General features: G+C 39.4%; 2 protein-coding genes across 7 annotated transcripts; both read left to right on the forward strand.

Annotated features, from left to right (window-relative positions):
- Positions 1-4,556: 4,556 nt before the first annotated feature.
- LOC149392207 (uncharacterized) lies at positions 4,557-8,692 on the forward strand. 2 transcript variants are annotated; one of them, XM_089619422.1, is made up of 3 exons: positions 4,557-4,911; positions 5,098-5,200; positions 5,347-8,692. In XM_089619422.1, exon 3 carries the CDS (start codon positions 5,607-5,609, stop codon positions 8,298-8,300), a length of 2,694 nt encoding a protein of 897 aa, XP_089475548.1. In that variant the 5' UTR covers positions 4,557-4,911; positions 5,098-5,200; positions 5,347-5,606; the 3' UTR covers positions 8,301-8,692. The 2 variants fall into 2 exon arrangements, with proteins under 2 accessions (XP_089475548.1, XP_089475547.1); XM_089619421.1 differs by having other exon boundaries at positions 4,557-5,200.
- A 3,639-nt stretch (positions 8,693-12,331) lies between these two features.
- On the forward strand, positions 12,332-16,198 carry LOC149392208 (B3 domain-containing protein Os01g0723500-like). 5 transcript variants are annotated; one of them, XM_089620504.1, is made up of 6 exons: positions 12,332-12,610; positions 13,175-13,661; positions 13,917-14,092; positions 14,208-14,688; positions 15,068-15,234; positions 15,380-16,198. In XM_089620504.1, the coding sequence occupies exons 1-6, from the start codon at positions 12,545-12,547 to the stop codon at positions 15,707-15,709; spliced, it is 1,707 nt and encodes a 568-aa protein (XP_089476630.1). In that variant the 5' UTR covers positions 12,332-12,544; the 3' UTR covers positions 15,710-16,198. The 5 variants fall into 5 exon arrangements, with proteins under 5 accessions (XP_089476630.1, XP_089476628.1, XP_089476631.1 ...); XM_089620502.1 differs by having other exon boundaries at positions 12,333-12,610; positions 13,911-14,092; XM_089620505.1 differs by having other exon boundaries at positions 12,334-12,610; positions 13,911-14,092; positions 14,208-14,508.
- Positions 16,199-17,322: the final 1,124 nt, after the last annotated feature.

Here is a 17,322-nt window from a genome sequence, read left to right on the forward strand (position 1 = left end):
TTTAAAAAAGCCCATAAATTTTAAAAATCGTCTTTAATACTAGATATAAACAGAAATCACCCATACAAAAAAAAAAAAAAAAAAAGCCTAAAGACAGCAAGGCTATAATACATAAAAAATAAAGATGATTTACGTACATAGAGTGTTGGATATTAGGATATAGATCTAAATCATATATAAAATTTGAGAAATAGCAAGAAAAACTTTTATATTATTATTTTCTGCTTAGATATGCTTCAACAATGCAGTCAACAATTTTTTAGCTATCTCTTTATTTTATTTTTCTCTCAATAATTAAACTAGTTTTGTGTCTTGTTTTTTTATTTTTATTTTATACTATTGTCATGTCTCTTGGTTTGTTAAAAATAATAGTGATATAATCTAGAAAGTTATTATTACGACAAATCATTCCCTAAGTATTATATACGTAATTTTTTTGACTTATTTATTTTAAAAAAACGTTGAACAAAGGTCAATTATATAAGGGTAATTAAGCTAAGTAGCCTCCTGAAAATAGCCAATTTATTTTTAGCCAACGTTCTGTAAATAAGTTGTAAATAGCCCGGATGATTTATTAACAGCCAAAATTTGACTAGACTACCCTTTTCTTTTTCCCGCCCAGTTTCGTTATTAATCAGCTCAAATATTTCGTTATTAATGCTCGCGAAAATCTAGGAAGTAATTAAAACCGTGTAGATGCGTTCACACACAACCGCCCACATTAATTTCCATAAAAAAAAAAAAGAAGAAGAACCCCAAACGATAATATCCTCTCACGAATCTGTTGGAGCGATTTCTGCAGACCTCGAAGACGAGTCCATCGCAGATGGAGGCTGGTGCTCGAGTCGCGCCTGAAAAGGAGATCCTCGACCGGGTCAAGCTGGAGTGGCTGGCGACGCACGCGAGGGAAGCCGCGACCGACGATGGCGGAGATCGAGTCGCGTCGGACCGTTGGAGAGCGCGCGCGAAGGAGATCGCGACCGGCGATGGCTGGGAAGCGCAGATCCGAGCGTCCACGAGCGTTGTTGAGCGACCACGAGCCGATCCAAGATCCAAGCCGCGAGCGAGCGAGGATGAGGCGCGCGACAACCTAGGGCGTGACCTAGGTTCTAGGTCGAGATTTCGCGGCGACCTAGGGCACGGCGGCGGAGGAGCGTGGCGACTTGGAGGCCCGCCGGCCGGAGGAGATCCAAGGCGTGGAGCCTTGAAGAAGTCTCCAGCCCGAGTCCATCGACTATCCGATCTTTGCCGCGATCTCGTTGAGGCCGTGCGATCTAAGCAGTGACGATCTTCTTCTCTGGCGCCGAAAGGATAATCGACAATTGGAGGACGGTCATGTTTGAGCATCAAGCCGATTTTGGAGATTCACGCCGCCATTTTGATGGCGGTCAAGTCACCATCGCTGCCGGTGACCTCCGAGGTCCGCGTAGGAAGAGACAGACATATGATTAAATAAGAAGAACAGTTTTTTTTTTTGTTGCTGTTCATAGAAAACATATTTACAGTATATTCGTGTAAATAAGAAGCATATTTACAGTATATTCATTGTAAATACAAAGCATATTTACAGTATATTCATTGTAAATAAGAAGCTTATTTACAGTATATTTACAATATATTTGAACTGAAAAAAAATTCTGGAAATATTTTGAGTACGAAAATTCTGGAAATTATGAATATATGGAAGAAAAAATAATATCAATAAATGAAGAATATATTTACAGAGTTTAACCACGAAAATAGATACTAATTACCTAAAGTCAACGCTAGAAACTTCCAAAAACATAACAATAAATGGGCTATTAATTTTCAAAATCTGCAGGAAATTTCAAATTTGAAAACTTCCCTATTCGGTTTCTGCGAGTTAAATAAGGGCAAAAGTGTAAACCTAATTTAATTAATAAGCTGCCACGTAAGCAATATGACTATTTACAGCATATTAACGAAAGGTTGGCCAATTTTAAATTGCTACACATTCCGTGGCTTAAGCAGCCAATTTTTTTATTATATAAATTTCGCTTTAGGCCTCAAAGTACGTTAAGACGGCCCTGATTAAACTAAATCAAACAATTATTTAAAAGACAATAACTGCACTACGAAAATAAAAAATTCCAATTATGTCTGCAAATTCTCTAATATTACATTAAATATAAACTATATGTTTATAGAATATAGATTTGATGAAAAAAAAATTGTGAATTTATAAGATTACACTATTTTAGTGCATAATTGCCCGAATTTGAGGCAAGCATTACGAAAATGCTATATTTTTATTTATTTACAATAATATGGTATAATACTGATTTACTTCTTAGTCCAAGCATGTAGAATAACAAGTATCATCAAATGCGTGATTGCCGGGGATTGTCGAGTGCACGCAAATGTGGTATCACAAGAGATGCAACAACCGAGCGTTCATGAGTCGAAGGCGATACATGCATGCCATGTGTGGAGATTGCACATACCGTGAACCATCATCAGCCAAACTACGAACTAAGGCAAGATAACGCGATTGCATTGCCAAGAGACGTTTTTGGGAAGACAATGCCGAGCCCAAAGATGTCGAGGGACAGCGTTGAGGTTGCTGTAACAATGAGGTATAATAATGTTAGAGCTTATAATTATTAATATTGCTATTTAGAGAGCTTATAACTATTTATATTGCTGCCTTGACGTATGATTTGAAATTCAAATTTAATAAATGGTAGCTATAGACATTACTTCGTTCATATAAAAGCATATCCATATCTTGAAAACTGTATATAAATAAATATATATATAGTCACCATTTTATTCCAATTACTATAATATATAACAAAATTTAATTTAATAAATTTTTGACGAAATTAATTGACAAAATACAGTGATTTCTCGTATAGTATAGTTGATAATTATACACCACCTTTGAAGTGGAGGTGTTCAATCTTCACTCACAGCAAAATACACAAATATCTTAAAAAAAATTTGGCGAATTATATCAAGATAATTTAAATAAGGGTAATTAAGTTAAATGGCCTCCCGAAAATAAGCAATTTTTTTTAGCCCACCTTTCGTTAATATGCTGTAAATAGCGAGTGTCATTTATTAACAGTCAAATTTGGACGGGATTGCCCTTTGTTATTCTCGCCCATTATTTTCAGCGTAATAATTTAAATGGAAAAAAAAATTCGACCATAACTACCTTGCATAAGTCAAGGGAGCATTTAAAACTCCATAAATGCATTAACAAACGAATTTAAACATCACGCACCACAAAATCGTCTCATTCATCTCCTTCTCCTATCTTCTTTTTCATTACTTGCGCGCCATCAATGGCCGAGACCGAGCACCACCCGCGCGTGTTCCAGCCGAGAAAATGAGGACAGCCACGAGCCGCCGAGGATGCCGAACCGAGAGGAGAAACCGGGAAACGACGCAGAGAGCACCGGAAAGTTGATTTCACAGCCATAAATGGTTCTGGCCGTGCGTGCGTGTGAAATGGTTCTCCCACCTCTAAGCTCCGCGAGAGGCAACACCTCCTTCAGGCCGCCGCCACCACTAATAATCACGACCACCACCACGTCACCACCGCCGTCAAAGCGTCACTTCGTCCTCCTCTCCGCGATCTGCGTCCAAGGTCCTGATCTGCGACACCGCGAAGAACAGTTTTTTTTTTTGGTTGTTGCTCATAGAAAAATATTTACAGTATATTCGTGTAAATAATAAGCATATTTACAGTATATTCATTGTAAATACAAAACATATTTACAGTATATTCATTGTAAATAAGAAGCATATTTACAGTATGTTCGTGTAAATAAACTGGAAAAAATTCTGGAAATTTTTGGACGTTCTAAAATTATAAATATATGGAAAACAAAATAATATCAATAAATGAAGAATATTTTCCAAATCCACACGTCCAAAATTCAAAAAACCAGGTTAACTATTTTCCTAATCGGTTTGATTCAAAAAAAAAAAAAAAACTGCCTAAACGAAATAAATTAGTTAAGTCAACGCTTAAATTTCTCCATATCCGCACGTCCAAAAATTCAAATACTTGCCAAATTCATTTTCAAATTTTAAACAAAAAACTGCCTAAAATAATAAGTTACTAATCCGAGTATACAAGGGCAAATCTGTAAAAAAAACCTTCATAAATGTGCATCCACGTAAGCAACTAGGCTATTTACGGATTATTAACAAAACGTTGACAAAAAATAAATTGCTACATATTCCGTGACTTAAGCAGTCAATTATTTGTTTAAATAATCAAAATAATCACCCATTTACTTTATAAACCACTATAAACATAGAGATTAGTAATTTAAATCATGGAATGGGCTTTTAGAAAAGAGAAGAATATATTGGTACGTTAAGTCAAAGCAGCCAAAGTTCCCAACATTCTGCGTCAATTTTTTTTAAAAAAAAAACGTTGGAAAGACTAAAGTACCCCGAGATTTGAGTTCTTCAAATTTGATATTTGAGAGCGTTTCTTTCGAAAGGGGCAAATTCGGAAACGAAGGCAAAAAAATGAAAAAAAGAGCCAAACGAGTAATAAAGAGAGGAGAGAGAGAGAGGTGGTGTAATAATGGTGGAAGAAGAGAGAAGGTGAGAGAAACAGCAGAGAGCATTTAATGCAAACATGTCTGTATCGAGTGTCTACAGTTAATGCCACGAATAGCTCTCTAGATTGGGTTTTGAGAGACTGAAACCCAACCCAACCCAACCCAACGAACGCATTTTATATTTGGCCTTATATTTAGTTATTTACAATACCCCAAAACTGTTATCATCACTACTTGCCCAGAGAGAAACCTTCGAAAACTTGTGAGTGTGGTTGGATTTTTTTTTTCCTTCTAGGGATTTAGTGGAACTGCTCTGTGTTCTTCATTTTGATTCCCGAACTGGGCTTGTTTGATGCGTCTTTGGGTAATGTCGAATTCTTGACTCCGAATCAAATTCTCTGCTTTACTTTATTTCGCCGTAAGGAAAAAAAGAAAAGAGACTTTGTTTATCTATTTTGATGTATTTTTGGTGGGGTTGAAGAGCGTTTCTTTGTTGAGTCATTTTTGTTTTTAACTTTTTTTTTTTATTAAAAATGGGTTTTCCCAAAAGTCCCGGTGTTAAATTGGAGCTACGGTTCTGAAGCTAATTTATGGAAGAAGAGAAGCTATTGGAGGAAGTTAAAGTTGGGGTTTTTCTCTGATCGCATTTAAAGGTACGTCCCTAATTACATGTCCTTTTTTTTTCCCCTCTTTAAGACTCCAAAGTCTTCTTGATCCAACCCAAAATGCCCAGAAGTCTTAATGAGAAGAATCTTGTTTATTCAAATTTTTATGTTTTTATGATTTTTGAATATTTTAGGTAGCAAAGTTATATCTTCATCGGCGTGGCTTATTACAAGCTAAAGTTGGACTGTGCGAGTGAATCTAATAAAGCTCTCACTCAGAACTTGGAAATTTTGAAAGAAAGAACCCAACTTTTGCTTTTCTTCCATTTGAAGGGTTTGAAAAATTGAAACCGAGGCCGCTGAGAGACTCTTTCTACTTTTATTGCCTTTTGCTTCTCTCCGCTGATTGGGAAATTTGAAAGAAAGAGAGAAAAAAAAGGAGAGAAAATATTCAATGCATCTCTCACTATGGAAGCCCATATCTCACTGCGCTGCCCTAATTCTGGAGAAGAAGATAAAGAGAAGAGGCAGCTCCGACGGAGGAGCGAAGAAAAAGCCGTCTTCGATTCTCCGGCAACTCCAAGAGAATCGGCTGAGAGAGGCTCTCGAGGAGGCCTCGGAGGACGGTTCGCTCGCGAAATCGCAGGACATCGATTCTTCCGAGACGGCCCCGAACAACAACAACAACAGTAACAGTAACAGCAACAACATCGGACGGTCGAGATCGCTCGCGAGGCTCCACGCGCAGAAGGAGTTCCTCCGCGCCACGGCCCTCGCGGCCGACAGAATATTCTCGTCGGAAGATTCCATCCCGGACCTCCTCTCGGCGTTCTCGAAGTTCCTGACCATGTACCCGAAGTTCCAGTCGTCGGAGAAGATCGACTACCTCCGTTCCGACGAGTACGACCACCTCTCGGAGGCCTTCGCGAGGGTGTGCCTCGACTACTGCGGGTTCGGGCTCTTCTCGAGCCTCCAGATGCAGCGGAGCTGGGAGTCCTCGGCGTTCACGCTCTCGGAGATCACGGCGAACCTGAGCAACCACGCTCTCTACGGCGGCGCCGAGAGAGGCACCGCGGAGCACGACGTCAAGTCGAGGATCATGGAGTACCTGAACATCCCCGAGAGCGAGTACGGCCTGGTCTTCACGGTGAGCCGCGGATCGGCTTTCAAGCTCCTCGCTGACTCGTACCCGTTCCGCACCAACAAGAAGTTGCTGACCATGTTCGACCACGAGAGCCAGTCGGTGAACTGGATGGCCCAGAGCGCCAAGGAGCGAGGAGCCAAGGTCCAGAGCGCCTGGTTCCGGTGGCCCACTCTCAAGCTCTGCTCCCGCGAGCTGAGGAAGCAGATCGCGAGCAAGAAGAGGAAGAAGAAGGACTCGGCGACCGGGCTGTTCGTTTTCCCGGTCCAGTCGAGGGTGACCGGAGCCAAGTACTCGTACCAGTGGATGGCTCTGGCTCAGCAGAACAACTGGCACGTCTTGCTCGACGCCGGCTCGCTCGGCCCCAAGGACATGGACTCGCTCGGCCTCTCTCTCTTCCGCCCCGATTTCGTCATCACGTCTTTCTACAGGGTCTTCGGCTCCGACCCCACCGGATTCGGGGTCCTCCTCATAAAGAAGTCCGTGATGGGGTCTCTGCAGAGCCAAGGGGGTCGAACCGGGTCCGGGATGGTCAGGATCGTCCCGGTCTTCCCTCAGTACCTGAGCGACTCCGTGGACGGCCTCGACGCCCTCGCTGCCGGGATCGAAGACGACGAATTTGATGATCACGAAGAAGAATCTTCTTCGGCGGCGGCGGCGGTGGTCGAGACGCAGAAGGGCTCGGGTTCTTCTTCTTCTCAGCATCAGATGCCGGCTTTCTCGGGGGTTTTCACTTCGAACCAAGTGAGGGACGTGTTCGAGACGGAGATCGCGGAGCCGGATAACGGGTCCGACAGGGACGGAGCCAGCACGATCTTCGAGGAGGCCGACGACAACATCTCCGTCGGCGAGATCATGAAGAGCCCGGTCTTCAGCGAGGACGAGTCCTCCGACAACTCGTTCTGGATCGACCTCGGCCACAGCCCCTTCGGGTCCGAGAATTCCGGCCACCTCCCGAAACCGACGTCGTCGTCGTGGTTCTCCGGGAGGAAGAAAGTCAACCACCTGTCTCCGCAGCCGACGAAGGTGTCGAAGAATCCGCTGTACGACCACAAACACAGCCCGGCGATATCTTTCGACGAGGCCGTGCTGCTTTCGGTGTCCCACGACGGCGAGCGAGCGAAGCGGATTCCCGAGATCGAGGAAGAAGAAGAAGAGGAAGAGGAAGAGCGCGAGATCGCCGGGCGGTCGACTCCGGCGTCCCATTCCGATCGGAAAATAACGTCGGAGATCCGCGGCGGAGAGAGCAGCGCGGCGATAAGGAGGGAGACCGAGGGAGAGTTCCGTTTGCTCGGAAGACGAGAGACGAGCAGGTTCACCGTGGCCGCCGAAGAGGGCTTCGCCGGAGAGACGAGCAACCTCGAGGACTACGACTCGGTTCTGAGCGACGAGGACGGAGAGTACGGGGAAGGGTCGGAGCTGGGTGGCCGGAGAGAGCCGGAGATAATCTGCCGGCATCTGGACCACACCGATATGCTGGGCCTGAACAAGACCACGCTCCGTCTCCGCTACCTCGTCAACTGGCTCGTCACCTCGCTGCTCCAGCTCCGGCTGCCCGAGGAAGCGGGCCCGGGCCCGGGTCTGGTCCAGATATACGGGCCCAAGATCAAGTACGAGCGCGGGGCCGCCGTGGCCTTCAACGTGAGAGGTCGGGGCGCGCTGGTCCACCCGGAGACTGTGCGCCGGCTCGCGGACAAGAACGGGATTTCCCTCGGGGTCGGGATTCTGAGCCACGTCAGGGTCGTCGAGGATCCGAGGCAGAAGGCCGTCGTGGCCGGAGCGCTGTGCGATCTCAGAGACGCTTCTCTCTGCAAAGCCATGGGTAAAGACGGGAAAGGCGCGTTCTTCAGGGTCGAGGTCGTCACCGCATCGCTCGGCTTCCTCACCAATTTCGATGACGTGTACAAAATGTGGGCTTTCGTTGCCAAGTTTCTTGATCCGGCTTTTGTGGAAGACCACGGCGACGGTGACGGATTGTCCGCGGTCGAAGAGGACTTAGAAAGCTGATGAGAATATTTTTTTTTTTTTTGGCTTAGCTTAGCTTATATTCTTGTGAGGATATATGGATTTATTTGTTTATTCTTGTTTCTTTTGAATGTTGTTTTTTTTTTTTTTTTTGGTATCACTTCCTTGTCTTGTAGAGTTTGCGTTGACGATGATGATAGTTAAAAAAGATCCATATTATTAGTTTAGGAAATTATATGAAACCGAGACTACTCCTAAAGAAGAAACTCAAGAGTGTCTTATAAGTTATAATTATGTGACGAAGGTTTTTTTTTTTTTTTTTTTTCTTCGAGAAGATTTGTTAGGTTGGCATGTGTGGAAATTGGTCCCATGAAAGAATAGAGGTGGTTGAAAATTGAAGATGGTTTCATATTTGAAAATCGTTTGTTGTTAAAGACCATGTGGACTCACTTACTGGTGGGGTTTGACCTCTCACTTTGTTTATTTATATATATACAGACAGTGTTATATTTTTTCCTTTCAATTTGAAAGATCAATGTCGTAAGCTTTGGACCACCACCCATACCTTTGTTTTATGTATTTATTTATGGTTTATTATTTTGTCCACGTACCAACAAAAAAATGTAATAGAAATATAGAATAGAACATAGAATCCCTCCATTTTCTCGTTTCGCTCTATTCGCTTTTCTTGTTCTTGTCGAGTCCAAGGATATATATATATATGCGCAATGAGAAATATCGATCTCGTTGAAAACTTGTTTGATTAGAGCCCTTTATTGTATTCGTTTGACTTGTCTGCTATACATGGGCAGAGACAAGTAGATAAATTATAAATATATATACACAAACATATATAACGTCATCGCTCTCTTGCTTTTGAGCTTTATTGGATATATAATAATTATTATAAAGAAAGAATATGGATTAGCGACAGACGTGGTATGAGTACCGACACTTTCACTTTCAAGTGAAAGATGATGCTATACACCAATATAGAGCTACAGCCTATATTATTATTATTATTATTATTGCGTAACCAAATAAACTGAGTGGCTATATGTTGAAGTTGACCAATTTGGATTTGGACAAAAGTTGGTATTGACCACCAATAAATTCTGAGTTCGCCTCCTTTAATTCAAAGCCATTATATTTATAAGTAGAATAGAAATTGATTAATTATGTCGGGGACTACTCAAGTTAGGTATTAATCATACGATTCAATGAAATGATTTGTCTTGTCAATTCCCTCTGCGTTGCTTTTTTACGTGTTGCCAAATGCATGGTTTTTAATAAAGTACAAACAACCGCAAAAAATTAAGATAACGCAGATTTGAATTTGGAGGTCAATTAAAATTAGATCATAATAGAAGGTGGTTAATCATATCACACAGTGCGGTTCAATTTTATTTATTTATTTCTAAAGTCGCGTGAGGAACATAATTGTAATTTTTTTTTACTCACGAGGAACATAGTTTTAGACTTTAGTTTTTTTTTTTTTTTTTTTTTTTTTTTTTTTTTTTATTAAGGTAGGGGATTGAACCCCACTACCTCCACACAGGAGGTGGTGTGGAATTACCACTAGGCTATCTTAGGTACCACAGTTTTAGACTTTAGTTGACAAAGATAAATAATTAGATGCATATCGCACATAGGAAGAAGAAGCACTGTTTATTTCATACATCTTAGCAAGCCGAAAAAGATGAGAATTTCAGCAGAGATCCATTTTATTTTTATTTTTCTTATTCTTACAAAATACTGACTCTTAAACTGATACCCATTATTTAAATCCTCAAAAAAATTAAATAAAACCGTAAATAATAAGAAAATAACCAGATAAAAATTGACCGTCATTATTTTATAGGTTTAAAAAATAAAAAAATAAAGAAAATAGCTAATTTAAACGTTTGATATTGCTAAATAGCCAACGTTTGATAAATCTTAGGTAAATAACCATAAATGATGACGTGACTTAACATACGACAGTGACTATTTACTTAATATTTACGTTTGTAAATATACGAAATTGACTATTTACCTAATATTTACCAAACGTTGGCTATTTAGCAAAATCAAACGTTTAAGTTGACTATTTTCCTAATAAACCCTTAAAAAATTTAGCTTTTTTTTTTTGTTAATCTAATTATTTTTGGGGGAAAGTATAGAAACAATGGATTTTGGTTGCTAATTTACGAAAACGGTGGGCTTTTTAAAATCTTACGAAAATGAAGGATTTTACTCTTTTATGATCAAAATGCTTTTATTCAACGCACTCAGTATACAAACCAAATCTACGAAATGCAAAAACGCGCCGAGCTCCGTGCCGTCACGTCGGAGCTCGAATTCCCGTGGGAGACCATCTTCGTCCTCGTCGTGGCTCCGACACTCCTATCCGTCCTCGCCAATCGATTCCAACGCCCCGACAGATTCGACGAGTGGTATCAGTATATTGTATGCAAATCAGATCTACAAGATGTGAAAGCGCGACAATCTCCGCGCCGCCGCATCAAAGCTCGAGCGCCTGTGGGAGGTCATCTTCGCTGTCTCCGTGGCTCCGACGGTCCTCTCAAACGCTAACAATTTAAAATATCACATTATCAATATGCAATATATATATATATATATATATATATATATATATATATATATATATATATATATATATGCTACTGATAAAATTATATATCTTTAGTTTACTGAACAATGACAACCAGCACGACAAAAGAAATTATGGTCGGAGCAAAATTTAAGAGCAACTGGGAAATAATTGAAGTAAGGACAAAAACAACTATTCACATTTAAAATATGCTGTTTTTGTAATGTAAAGCGTTCACCTGTCGTTTTTGAAAAAACAAGACAAAAGCTCGCTACTAAATATAATTTTCACAACAAATTTTCAAACGGGCAAAGCTAATATGTTACCATTTAGATGCTAATGGACTGACAGAAACCAACTTTCAATAATTATTGGTGGGCTAAACACTTCAACTAAAGCTATCTGGGCTGACGAAAATTGGGCTGAGTTCAGCCCAACTACAATTCTCACATCAAGTAACCACTAGGATCATGACTGATTTAGCCCCATATCATCAAATTACACATTTTTGTTCCAACAAACGCATTATGGCCCTATCATTCATGGTATTTCACCCTCTCACATCATTATAAATGCCATCTGTGACTTTTGCACAAAGAAGATGAAATGAATGGCCTCTTGGATTTGTCCTTCGACACCCTATGCAATTTATCACTAGTAATGTGGTGTTATTTTCTTTTTTAACACTTAGCATATTTTTTGTTTAATAATTACTAATAATACCACTAAAAAGAAATATTTTTTGGGCTATATTATTATATTGCATATGCAACCATCCAAGTTATTAAAATTTATCAATCTAAAACTCCAAAATATTGGAGCCGTTTGGTTATGTTTTCTGTTCCCGTTTTCTGTTTTCTGATTCTAAATTCTAAAAAACAGTTTTAGAAAAACTGTTTGGTTATGAATTTAGAAAACAGATTTAGAATCATGTTTCTGTTTTCTTTGAAATTTGTTTAGAAAACATAAAACAATGAAAATTTGTTTTCTATTTTATCTCTATACAATTGAATGGAAAATATAACCAAACAACATTTAAAATATTCTGAAACGTAATTCTAAATCTATTTTTTAAATTTAAAAATTAGAATCAGAAAACAGAATTTAAAAATAGAAAACGAGTTTAGAAAACTAAACCAAACGGTCCCATTGTTTCTCAATTTACCAATTTGGGCTATATACTAGGTAGTTTTTGTGAAAGTTAATTTTAAGATTTTACTGATGTAAAAGAAACGTCTCATATCCCAAAGTAAACTATGTGGCCCTTGTCAGACATAGACTCCAAATCTCACTCGCGATGTATGCGCGTCTTTCATTACTGATGGCGTGGCAAGAGTAATATCAGAAGAGCGTGCTTAACAAGCGTGATTCAACGTAGATGATAGGCAAGCGAGGATATAACAGGTAGTTTCAAAAACCAGCTACTCACTTAAATACCACCTCTTAATATTTCCAAAGAAATAATAATAAAATAAATACCAAATTAGAAATTAAAAACAAAAGCCCATTTCAGTGTTTATTTTTTATTTTCTTCTGGTTGATTTTGATCGTCGTCTTCGTAGAATTTTAATTTTTCTAATCTGCGCCGAAAACAGTTTTCTCCGGAAAATGTTCGACTCGGCGTTTGGTTGAATACTGAATCAGGTAGAAATCAGTCCCTGTTGGTCTGAGGGAAAGAGAAGAAATTCTAAAGATGTCGAGTGAGAGAAGACCTCACTTCTTCGCTTTTTATTCCGCTAATTTGAGCTCTGAACGACTGGTAATTTCCACTTCATTCTACTCCTTTCCGTTTCCATTCCGGTGTTCTAATTTTATTTTCTAAGTCAATTTATTGCGTTTTGTTTTTCTCTTTCATGCCCATCTAAAGAAATTAGGGTTAGGGTGAAATTGTTAGCGTGTAGTTCTAGCTGCGAAATGTGGGTTTTTATATTCGATCACAATGTGTTTTTGGGCTTGCGGTTTTTACTATCTAGATTCTTAGAATGGAAGATCAAAGTTATGAACTTAATAGTGCCAAAGCCCAGAGAAGCATAAAGGCATGCACATTCTGAATTTGTTTGTATTACTTTGCTCTTAGGAGTATTGTGGTGCCTCTGATAAATTTAGGAAACAGTAACAGGGAGTGGATGTTTCAGTAGAGAGTGGGTTTTAGGCTTTGTGCCCGGAAATTTTAGTGAAGCTTTTAGTCTGGAGGGTTAGTTTTATGATGGTCAATGTTGTTAAAATTTGTTTCACGAAACGGAAGCGTGACAAATTGATTATCAGTGCTTTGGTGGAATACCTATTGCGATTTTGGAGGGTGATACATTGCATTCTCTTGCAGAAAATTCCTACAAAATTTGTGAAGCACATGGAGGGCAGGACTTCAGGGTCGGTTTCGCTGGAGGGTCCTAGTGGGAACACATGGCTGGTTGACTTGGTCCGCCATAACGATGATCTGTACATCCATCGTGGATGGCCTGGATTTGTCAGCGATCATTACATTGAGTGCGGCGACTTTTTAATTTTCCGATATAATGGGAACTTGCATTTCACCGTCCAAGTTTTTGATCAAAGTGCGTGTGAGAAAGAAGCGGCGTTTCATTCCGCGTGCAATCTGGGCATCCCTGCTCCGAATTTGGGTCAGAAACGAGACAGACAAGGAGGTGCCTCGTCTTCAGATAGGATCGTTGAAGGAGTTTTGAAGAAAATGAGAGAAAGCCCTTCCCAGATCTATTCGGAACGTGGACACTGTGGTGATAGTGTAATTGCCCCTTTGCCTAAGAGTTATGTTCTACCGGGTCAAGCAGAAAATTGCAATGGAAAGCCAGGTAATAGAGCCAAATTTCTTTTGGGCTTTTTTCGCAGTTATGATTACAATTTTACAGTAGAATTCAGGAGTTTCCTTGAAGTTATGACCTGCTGCGAATGCTGTGGATTGAGAGTTAGATTCTCTGTATGTACCTGTAGTTGTGAAGCTCAAGTTTCCGAGTTCTCTAAATTCATCTCTTGGGGCCAAATGTGTTTTGCATGTTTCAGATTTGACATGGTCTGTTGATTTTATAAATATCTTATTGCAGTTGCAGATATGATTCTTTTCAAACCAAATACCGTTGACAACATGAATGGAAAAGGAGACGGTTTTAATGTTAATTGTGTACAAGTGTCTTCAGCGCAAGAAGTGGCTCAATCGTTTTCATCAACTTATCCGTTTTTTGTGAAAATAATGAAAAGTTTCAATGTCGGCGGTTCATATACATTGGTGCGCGTTCTATTTTCTTTATTCGCGTTTTTTTTGTTTTTTGTTTTTTGTTTTTATTATTTTTTTTTTTATGGAATTTGATTATTCTCATGGGTCGTATAAAATTATTTTGCAGAACATACCATGCCAATTTTCAATGACTCATCTTCCAAACTGCAAAGTAAAGATTGTCCTTCAAAATCTGAATGGAGAATGTTGGACTGTGAATTCCATACCATCTACAAGAGTTAATACTAGTCACACGCTATGTGGGGGATGGATGGCTTTTGTGCGGTATAATGACATCAAAAGTGGAGATATCTGCGTATTTGAACTCGTGGGCCAATGTGAATTTCGTGTGCACCATATAGTTGGGGTTCGAACAGAAGAGATAGACACTCAAAATGGAAAAGTAGCACAGCATAAAAGTTTCAAAGGTTCGTCAAAGAAAGTGAGGACAAAATCTTCTAAGGTTCATTCGAAAAGCATTAAAATGTTAGATGTATCCGATAAGAAAGTTTCAAAGAAGCTTCTTGAGGCTGCGTTCCCAAATGACCCCAAAAAATATGGTAGCACATCAAAAGCTTTAACAAAAGCTTCAGCCAAGAAAAAGTTGGGTAAGGGTTCCATCTCTTTTGCTCAAGAACAAAGCCCCAGAGTACATTGAGTCTACTTGTAGTTAATAGTAATTTTAGACATGCCCGATTGCTTTGTTTTATTTTTCTTGTATATATAATAATTTTGGAGGGTCAAAGGGTTGTCCCTTATGGGAACAGATGTGTCAATGGATCACAATCAATTTACAGAGATAGTTAGCATGCGACAGATGGTATTCCATACTAGTTGGACTTTTTCCACTGTATAAAACGAAAAGCTGATTGCATTGTACGGCTAGAGCTAAAAAAACATTTTTTTAATATCCAAAGTAGATGGTTAATTTGAACATGTTTATATGTTTGGTTGTGACAAAATGATTTCTGAACTGTATGCTGTTAGCAGTTCAGAGGTCAAGAAGCGGAGATGACCTTGACTCTCAAGTTAAAAGTGGTTTGAGAATGATGTTAGCACTAGACGAGGAACGAGCAGCCCGGAATTTTTCTTCTTGTTTCCCCAACTTCGTGAAGATCATGAAGAAGTTTAATATCAGTGGCTCTTATACTTTGGTGAGCCTTTTTTGATTTGTCAAGAATCTCACATAGCTTATTTTAACAACATCAACTAAAAAATATATGTTTTCGAATTGGTTTTTTTTTTTATTATTTATTTTAACTTTATGTCTTATTTGCCTTTCTTTTTTTTTTCTTTCAGAAAATTCCGTACCAGTTTTCAACTGCACATCTCCCGAACTTCAAAACAGAGATCATGCTTCGCAATTTAAAGGGAGAGTGTTGGACTGTGAACTCTGTTCCAGACTCAAAGGGGAGACTTGTTCATACCTTTTGTGGAGGTTGGATGGCTTTTGTTCGGGGAAACGATATCAACATGGGAGATATCTGCATATTTGAACTGGTTGGGCAGTGCGAAATGCGTGTACATATATCCGGCACTGGAAAACGAGGTGTTGACTATCGAGGTGCCGAAGCAACGACCAACGAGCTTGCCCTTATTTCATCGACCAGCAATCATCTCTCTTTGTGATATAGGTCTTCAACAACTAGTAGCTGATAGCTGTAGCTTCCATATGACCCGGAACGCGCTTTTGCGAGCTTTGGCACAACTTTTCTTCTCGAAAAATCTGCAATGTACTTTTCTGTATGATTTTTAGTTTTGTGTCCACTTAGCTTATGGCTTTTTTCTCGTCGGAACTCCTTGTGTGCTTGGATGGCGGTGGATGGAAGCGAATCAAACTTCCCGTGGAGATTTTCTGGTGAGCCTTGCTCGGACTCTCTCTGTAGCACTTATATATATATATATTATTCTATTTAGTAGTCTCTTTGTAATTTGTATCTCAATTCTCTTCATCATCATCATCGATGAAAACGGGAACGTCAACCCAAATTTTCAAGGAAAAACGCTGTAGAACGGTTCATCTAGTGAGTGCAATTAGGATGATTTAATTATGTTCGTTCAACAGCTTTATTGGGACTTGGTCGCCTTTTCCATTGAGTTTATTGGTCCGTGAACACAGCCATGAAAGAGCGCATCTGCTTGTAGATTTCAGCCTGAGCCTTTAATTATCTGGATTAGTTGAGCTGATTAAGTGCATTGTTATTTCAACTAGTCTTTTATTGAAGTTCTAGAAACAAGTCCTCCACTTGATTAATAAGTGGATCGTTATTTAAAGTTTAAACTAGTCTTCTACTGAAGTTCTAGAAGCAATTCCTCCTTATCACGCATAAATTGAGGGCTCTTGAGGTTTTTCTACTGTAATTTGAGGTTGTAACCAAGAATAGTTAAATGAAAGACATTTAATCGTTTCTGCCGTAATTTTGACGGGTTAAATAAATATATATATATATATATATATATATATTTTCTTTTTATAATTTTGCGAAAATCCGGGAAAGCCACTTCGGATCGGGTAAAAAAGAAACAGTTTCATGGAAAACTCTCTTAAAGTAAGCATGTGTAAGTTGTCCAAAGACACCAAGTCCTAGCCAATCGTCCGGCACTCAAAACTAAAAGAAAAATACGAGCCTATGGAATTTTTTAATTAAAAAAAATATCATTATATGCTAGCTTCTTAATTAATATCAATTTAAATGAAATTAATATAAGCTTCTTTAATCGCTTCACATTAAAAATAAAAGCGTCACGCATATGCATGATCCACCAAATCCAATTGCCACCACCAATTAGAGCATCCAACGACAAGCAAATCATGTTATCTACAAAATAAACGACGAACTGTAAATGATTAAGTTAAAAAATGAAAATAACACATTTATACCCTGTGTTTTAGTGAAATGTCGAGTTTAACCATCGGTTTTCAAAAATGTCGAGTTCATATCCTCTGTTTAACTAAAATGACGAAATTATACCATCTGTTTAATTAAAATGACGAAATTATACCCTGAAATAGACAACAGTGTCACAAATATTCTTTTTATTGACTTTTCATTGGCGTTGACTAAACGTGGCTTACCGGTAGCGGGACGGGACGGAATCCCCGCTACCGGTAATGAAGGTAACGGGACGGGAGGTCCCGTTAAGACTAACGGACGGGAGTCCCGTCCCGTTACTGTAGCTAACGGGATCCGCGGATCCCGTTAGCGACCGTTGCTTTTATTTTTTTTTTTTTTTTTTTTTTT

This window comes from Urtica dioica, chromosome 7, assembly GCF_054948205.1.
Source record: "Urtica dioica subsp. dioica isolate 48M chromosome 7, U.dioica_male_clone48M_v1_H2, whole genome shotgun sequence".
Lineage (NCBI taxonomy): Eukaryota > Viridiplantae > Streptophyta > Magnoliopsida > Rosales > Urticaceae > Urtica > Urtica dioica.

What these genes read in the sequence shown, in the direction of transcription:
- LOC149392207 (XM_089619421.1), top strand. Translation starts at nt 5,607, where the DNA reads ATGCATCTCTCACTATGGAAGCCCATATCTCACTGCGCTGCCCTAATT.
- LOC149392208 (XM_089620502.1), top strand. Translation starts at nt 12,545, where the DNA reads ATGTCGAGTGAGAGAAGACCTCACTTCTTCGCTTTTTATTCCGCTAAT. An exon ending in ATTTGAGCTCTGAACGACTG is followed by an intron (nt 12,611 to 13,174) that starts GTAATTTCCACT and finishes ATTCTCTTGCAG; the next exon opens with AAAATTCCTACAAAATTTGT. An exon ending in TTCAGCCAAGAAAAAGTTGG is followed by an intron (nt 14,689 to 15,067) that starts GTAAGGGTTCCA and finishes GTATGCTGTTAG; the next exon opens with CAGTTCAGAGGTCAAGAAGC.